At 44.2% G+C, this 7,660-nt stretch overlaps 2 protein-coding genes across 2 annotated transcripts in view; one reads left to right on the top strand and one right to left on the bottom strand.

Moving 5' to 3' along the window:
• Positions 1-2: 2 nt before the first annotated feature.
• APITD1 (apoptosis-inducing, TAF9-like domain 1) lies at positions 3-2,570 on the top strand (the record flags this gene model as incomplete). The annotated part of the gene is made up of 4 exons (XM_017743961.1): positions 3-168; positions 554-587; positions 1,187-1,253; positions 1,992-2,570. Coding segments are annotated over 4 exons (423 nt in total), but the record flags the coding sequence as incomplete, so codon positions are not given.
• Positions 2,571-3,477: 907 nt separating this feature from the next.
• Positions 3,478-7,660, bottom strand: part of DFFA (DNA fragmentation factor subunit alpha) — a 7,882-nt gene continuing 3,699 nt past the window's right edge. Inside the window, 6 exon segments of the mRNA XM_017743960.1 lie at positions 3,478-4,421; positions 5,132-5,286; positions 5,667-5,738; positions 5,741-5,828; positions 6,589-6,719; positions 6,835-7,081. Coding sequence (XP_017599449.1) covers positions 4,218-4,421; positions 5,132-5,286; positions 5,667-5,738; positions 5,741-5,828; positions 6,589-6,719; positions 6,835-7,081 — 897 coding nt within the window. The 3' untranslated portion in view covers positions 3,478-4,217.

Genomic DNA, 7,660 nt, shown 5'->3' with positions numbered 1-7,660 from the left:
CGGGGCCGGTGTGTCACTGCCTGCCCCTGCTTTGGTCCCTGCAGAGGCTGAAGGCGGCGGTTCACTACACGGTGGGGTGCCTGTGCCAGGAGGTGGAGGAGGACAAGGACGTGCAGTTCAGCAAACAGAGCATAGCGGCCATCGCAGAGATCACCTTCGGGCAGTGCGGTACAGCTGCGTTACCTGGTGCTGCCTGGGTTACCTGGAGTTGCCTTGTGGTACCTGGGTTACCGCAGCGTTTCATGTCTGTTCGGGAGCCATTGCTGGAGACACAGGCCTTCAAAAATAATAGCATCGAACTAGGTGTCACCGCGGAATTCTCTTGCATTATGTATTTTTTAAGTACAAGAAGTACTGGTTCGACTTTTCAGACCTGAAAAAAGCATTTAGATGTGTGAGGGAATATTGTGTGGCTACCTGCTTGTGTACGAGTGGTGCCTAATAACCAGCTATGGTCACTTCTCGTAACTGCCTTGATAACTTGTGTATTGTGTATCTCTTCCCACTCAGAGTTAGTATTTTAAAATATATGACATCTTTGTGTTTTCTCTAGAAATCTTTGCAAAAGACCTGGAAATGTTTGCAAGGTAGGCACTAATTGTTACAAAGGCTTTCTTTTTTTTTTGTGTTGACTCCTAGACAATCTTTAGAACACATCTTGTAATTCAAGCTTTAAAGGGCTTGGTTGGCTGCTTAAATAGTGGCTGTGAAGTTATGAAATAGAAATTCCTTGTAGGTACTTCCTGGTCTTAGAAGTTCATTTGTATTACAAATGATGTTTAGGTTAACAATTGTATACAATTGTCAAATGCATTGATATACAGTGGTACTGGATGGTTTGGGGCTGACAAGTGTTTACCAGCCTGCCTGGTTGCTTCAAGGGGTTGTAAGGGAGTGTTTTAAGTAGCTAAAACCTAACACCTGCTGACAAGAGTGAACAGAACAGTGGGGCTTGAAGTTCTGCTTGCTAAATTTTAACACAGAAGTGTGGAGATTTTGAAATACACATACAAACTTGATGAAACAGTTTTTTGTGTATAGGTAGAAAAGACAGGCAGGTGTGGTTTGCTGGGTCCCTATTCAGTCTCTTTAGCCAGTGAATTCAGTCTCTGAACGAGATGCTCTATGGCCTGTTATGGTCAGTGTTGGCAGAAATGTTAAGGGGTGTTTTTTGATTTTTATGCAGGCATGCAAAACGAACCACAGTCAACACAGAAGATGTGAAGCTTTTGGCTAGAAGAAGCAATTCTCTGGTGAGATGCACTGTATTTTCTGTCTCGCCACATTTTTAAACCAGTTAATTCCTAAAAGCATTTGAATGAAAGTTATAGATGGTGAAGCAACTGTTGCATAAGCCATTTCACCGTCTTCCTGAGGTAGATAGGCACAATCCAGTGATTTTAAAGTTTTCATCTTATTTTGCTTCATGCCACTGCGTCGCTGTGGTGAGGTATAACACAGATCTGGTTGCAGTTCGAGCAGCAGTGCTCTCGTTGCACCAGGGCTGCTGAAGTTCCCAGTACAAAAGTGTAATAAACAGACACAGCATCGTGAATCACTTTGCTCTTTCCTGATGTTGTGTTCCTTTGTTGTAGCCTAAGGTCAAGAATAGCTTGAGTCTACCTTGAGGTGCTGAGTCTCCCAACATTAATACAGGGATCATAGAATCACTGTATTCTCTCTTGTGCTGATATATATGATGTTCAGTGGATTCAACTCACTAATCTGTTACGACATGCCTGTATGTGGATCCATGAAAAATGCTTCCAATACTAATTTTACTTTTATGTAAGGAGATTTTTTCCTTCTGTATATGCTTTGAAATACCCAGCATGAACTTGCCTGAGAAGGCAAAGTAAATGTTTTTTGGAGTCTGTCATGTTTCTTGTAATAAGAACTTGCCATGTCGATTTCTCTTCAGTATTTCTTTTTAATGTTTTATGAATGAATGAAGTTCCTCAGTAGAGGACTGATTAGCTTATTGTTCCCAGCTAAAATATATCACTCAGAAGAGTGAAGAGCTTGCATCAAGTAACATGGAGCAGAAGGAGAAGAAGAAAAAGAAGTCCAGTGCAGCTAAGGGAGGGAGAACTCCTGGGGAACAAGAAGCAGCTGTGACTGAAAATGAAGATTCCAGCATGGCATGATTTATCTTTCAAGTAATGTTTTAGGTCATTTTCTCTTACTATCCTAGAGAAACCAGAATTAGCCTATTCATCTTGCAGGTTAGCTCCAATAATGAATCTTTAGGTTTTTAGGTGAATGTAATTGGATTTTTATTGTTCCAAAAAGGGAAAGTCTGTCAGAATTCAGTAAGCTTACAGCCAAAATGCCTTAATTGCTCACAAAAGGTATCTGTCATTAAAATTAAAATCCTTTAAATAAAGAGTTTGGAGCAGACCATTCTCACTGAACCATAACTCAGTATGTGCAATGCCCTCCATTCTGCTACTTTATTTCTCTGGTAACTGACTTTTTCCTTGCTTCCAGTTTTGATATTTTTGCTCAGACATTTTGAATATTTTGTTTTTAATAAACCATATCTCTCGCTCGTTGTCTTGACAATTAAACATGTTTTGTGCCGTTTCGCCCCTGTGACACTGTTGGGGTACAGTCGCCACTGTCAGTAATTCCCATTTTAGGGTCGCACTGTGGCTTCGGAGCAGCGGCAGACAGGGATCCCCACTGCCCTCTGCTGGGCTGGCAGAGCCTTACCCAGTGCAAATGAATTGTACAAAGAATGAAAATAATTACATTCAAAGGAAGCAGGTTTCTAGGGGTAGCACAGCCATCCATGCTCTTGCAGAAAGACTGGAACATAAAAAGCTTGTAATAAGTAGCTATTTAAAACGCCAGGAAACATTTCTACCTGCCATGGCCCATAATGTTACAATCCAAAAGTATATATGGTAAGAAGCAAAACAGACTGACAAAAAGTTGCCTGCAAGCTTCTCCCCTAAGTCCAGTTACTTCCCATCTGGGTAGCTTCACCTGAAGTTACCGTGAGCAGTTTTGTTTACCGGCTTAAAGTCACTACTAAACTGTTCAGAATATTTATTAGTTGCACTGTCTAACTCTGTGCCGTACTTAAGCTGGAATGTTGCATGCAACAGGTTCACCCAAATGCCTGCTGTAGGAATACTTACCCTGGGTCATTTAAGGCTGTGTTAAATCAGAGGATTTAGCATGCTACTACAAAATACACCTGTACCTACTAAAACTTCATCAGAAGTCTCATCTCACTTGTCAGATATTTTTCATATACATCTGTTCTCACACAAGAAGAGTACATTGTGCCAGGTGAGAGTTTGGCTGCAGTCACCGTGAGGAACACACGTGTTACCTAAACACTTTGGAGAAGTTAAAGACAGTACTTCTTGTTCAATTTCTTCTTCGTTTTTCCTTAAGGTAATACAGTATTTATCAGCCCATTCTTTAATTACAGCAGTTGGTGGAAATACCAAAACAAGTCCAACAGTAAGATAAAAAGGTTTTATTAATATTAGAAAAAAACCACTTTAACAAATTTAAAAATAAGCCAGTTAATACAAAAGCATCATGATTCTACACTAATGATTAGGAGAATAACACAGCAGGCCAATGCAAGTCTTCTGTCGCACGGCCTTACAAAGCAATTATTTCCACCTTTGCTGTGTTTTACATAGTTCTTACAAAGCATCCAAGAGGCAGGAGTTCCTTACAGAAAGAATACTGAAATTGAAGGACTTTGAATTTAACTGATTAAATCAGTGTGAGAATTCAAGTTCCTAGATCCCAGGCTGGAGCTTAAAGCCAGGCAGCAGCTGGCTAACCCCTCTGCCCTGATCACTAACTGTGCCTCAAAGCGTCTGCCAGAGATCCTCCATCCTTTCTATACTGAAAGGCTGGGAGAACAAAGTAACCGAACTGCCTGGGGCTTCAGGAGCTGTATCCACCATTACCAGATGGAAGCTTCTGGCTATCAACCAGGTATTGAAACACTTACATGCTGTGCTTAGCAAATACCATTGTTCTAGTATTCTGCAAAAAGTCAAAATCCCTTTGCTTACACAATTCAAACCACCAGAGGAGTTTAAGCCTCAGGACAATGTCCAGATTTTAGTTGTTCTATAGCCAGACCACAGTATGACCAGCAAACTATGGTTCCCAGGATGTGTCTTTGCTTGTATTGATTCTAATGCAAAAGCAAAAACTAAATTGCAATCAGCAATGCAGTCTTATTTTTTGCGTTTTGAACTGGGCCAGTCCCCCCAGGGAAGCGTTTTCTTGCCCTTCGACGTGCTCCGTAGGGAATGCAGAGTCTGCACTTGTTTAAGGCGCCTGGAGAGCTCCTGATCACAGGCTTCCTGCAGAGCTCCAGCTTTCTGCTTGTCCCATCCCAGAGCCGAGGCCAGGGCTGCTGTGTCTTCCTTCAACACCAGCTGTAGCAAGACAGATTGTTAACAGTCTTTACTGACTCCTGGCCGCTAAGCCTCTGCTCCCATTAACAACAGCAGGAACGAGGCACCAAAGTTTAGTATTGGCACTTCGGAACCGGAGATGTTCCCAGCTTTCATCACCTATCCCGTGGGCTAGTGGATTTCCAATAATTTGCCAAGACTCAGTGCTTGAAGCTCTGTTCAGATGTTCAAAGGAAGAGAAAGCAGTTACTTATTTTCTACAGCAGGGAAAAGCAAGAGTAGCAAGTTCACAGCTTGAAAGAACACCTTCCTAATTGGTTACAATTTAGCTAGACTTTCCAACCTATATTTACAGTTTTTTCCAAAATAAGGAGTTTTTTATTTTGATTTGGGATGTATAAAAGAAACATAGCTAGATGCATAAGCATGCAAAAAAAACCCCAAAGAACCTTGCTGGTAGGACAGCTATGATTTGTCAGAGACCAAAGCCAAAATTATTTTGTGGCTTTTCAGAGGACAGAGCAGAGTATGTGGAACAGTGTCAGCTGGCTGCTACAGAGGAGCTCCAAGCCAGGGGTAGTGTTACTGAAGAAGAGAAATTAATTAAATTTGAGACACTTTGAGACAGATCTACTGACATCAGAGCCCCCAGAAGCAAGGACAGCTTCCCCTATAGCCTCTCTTTCAGAGGGAGAGATTTGCCAGAATACTGTTGTGTCATTCTCACCTACCTCTAGATCCTGACTGTCCAAGCAGAGCTCTGGAGCAGGTTTCTCTCTCAGAGCAGCAAGGACCTGGTCGCTGAGTGCTGTTCTGGCTGAAGTATCTGTGCTGCTGGTACCTGTGTCAACCACATCCATCTCCTTCCTTGGTGCAGCCTCAGGTTCTGAAAGGGAGCAGAATCAGTACAGCCCCTGACAAAAACACAGGACAGGAAAAGTGGCCTGGACTGCTTTGATGGTTGTGAGATTAGTAACATATACATCTAATCTAGGTGCATCCTGGAACTTAAGAAATCCGTAATATTAAGGAGGACTACGGGATCTAAGCTTTTCTCCCAGTATTCTGTTTCCAGGCTTTGTGAGAGATATGACACAGCAGTGAGAGGGCTCTCTGGTCAGATAATTCTTACACTATACACACTACACCTGCTCTTGCATCAACTTAACATTTAACAGCAGCTGACCAAATTACTCACTCTGCCTTATTTACTCCACTCAACTAGGAGTTGAAAACCCCCTTCTCTAGCATCCCAATGCTCCCTACCTGCAACTTTGCTTAAGATACTGTCTTCAGTTTTCAAGGCCTCTAAGTAGAGTTCCAGGAGCTGCCTTGACCCTGCTGCAGGGTGTCCTGCAGCACTTGGATTTTGGTTTCACTTTGGGTAAGTTCTTCTGCCAGGTCTGAGCGTGGCACATCAATAAGCACCTTAAAACATTGAGAGTGCTCCTGAGTAACTCATTTCGTGGCACTTACTGCAGTACAAACAGAATGTACACACCCTCCCAACACCAAGCACGTTCCACAAGGTTTCTTGTCATAGCAAGTCAGCCAAGTTCTGAGAGGCTGTAGTGGCACTCCACCAGGCAGCATTTTTTACTAAAAGCCAAAAGGCATCCAAGAAGGTGTGGAATCATGTGCAATTTTAATGGAAATCTTGAAAACTAATGACAAAGTACTACTTCTTCACAGTGCAAGGGAATATTCAAAGGAAAGGCAATGGCCTGGCACCTGGGAAGCTGCACGTTGGGGAGGACAAGAAGGGGCAGTTATTGCCATGCCTCACCACAGACAAGGTGTTGAGCAGTCAATCAGCTCTGGAAAGTGACAGCAGTTCCTCAAACCCCTCTGGAGCAGACAGACCTGGCCTGCTGCCCAGCCTCCCCTCTGGACATGTTACACAGGCGTCTGGTTTTAAGGAATGAGCCAACCTTGGTTGCCATTTGGCCAAATCTTGAGTTTTTGCCCTCCCACTGCCAGAAGTGGAACAACACACTGTGAGGGATAGTCAGGGATTAAGAGCATCCTCAGACACTCGAATGTTTCCCTTCAAGGAGAAATTTGACTCTGGCACCAAAAGCAGCAGCTGAATTAAGCCTGAGCTCTTGTTTATTGATTCTGTTCTCTACTGAGATAAACAGATGATGGGCAGATGCAAGGACTGGGATTAGGGGTTTCCCCACTGTACCTGGAGGTCTTCTTCAGACATCAGGATGATATTGGACAGGTCATCCTTCAGCTGCCTGGCCAGTTGCTTCCACTTCTCCACAGCACTGTCCACTTCATCTACAGACTCCGAGAGCCAGGATGTTCCACTGTCTGACACAAGAGTCACCAGTTTCATGGGTCATTCCTGGTCACCTGAGACTGCCTAATGTCACTAGGTGTATTCCAAACACACCTCCCCTTGCATGCTTCCTCACTCACAGCATACCTAAGATTTTGCTGGACCATTTCTCATCCTTGGCCAGTGCCACAAACTTGGTGTTAGATGGCAAACACAAGAAGTAATCTTCATCATCCACAATGGTCCCATCTTCTGCCAGTACCAAGGTGATGGGTTCCCGGGCCTTGTCAATAGCCAGAACACCACAAGCTGCAGAACAGAAAAAATATTTAATTATACAATAGAAGTGACATAGCACTGCCCTTTTATTACCCGCAGCACAAAGGATAGGCAACTCTCAGTGACTGAGGCTGGAGACCAGGACCTGTCTCCTCACAGTGCTGCACGTCTGCTCTTTTTTAGCACGTGCACACAGGTTTCCCCTCCAGAAATTAAAATTGGAATCATCAAGGTTGGAGGAGACCGTTAAGATCATCCAATCCAACTATCAACCCAGCACTGCCACTGTAACCCCTAAACCACATCACCCAGCACCAGATCCAGATGCCTCTTAGACACCTCCAAGGACAGTGACTCCCATCACCTCTCCAGGCAACCTATTCCAATTTTTTCTAATACCTAATCTGAATCTCCCCTGTCTCATCTTAAGGCCGTTTCATCTGGTCCTCTCACTGCAGGCAGGGCAGAAGAGATCAGCTGTTTCTCCGTGCAAACCTTGGCACAAGCATCGGAGAGGGCGCATAGCAGTGAAAGCAGTTCCCGATGCTTATTTCCACCTCCCTTCGATTCCCCTATCGGAAAGCGGCACCGGAGTCCCGCTCTCCCGTTGTGTGTTCCGCTGCCCCGGCGCAGCCCCACCGCCTGCCACCAGCCGCGGGCGGGCACGCCGGCGCTGAGGCCGGGCCCCACAGCG

The sequence above is a fragment of the Corvus brachyrhynchos genome, unplaced genomic scaffold (genome assembly GCF_000691975.1).
Source record: "Corvus brachyrhynchos isolate BGI_N302 unplaced genomic scaffold, ASM69197v1 scaffold68, whole genome shotgun sequence".
NCBI classification, from domain to species: Eukaryota; Metazoa; Chordata; class Aves; order Passeriformes; family Corvidae; genus Corvus; species Corvus brachyrhynchos.
This window is presented reverse-complemented; position numbering and strand designations above follow the sequence as displayed.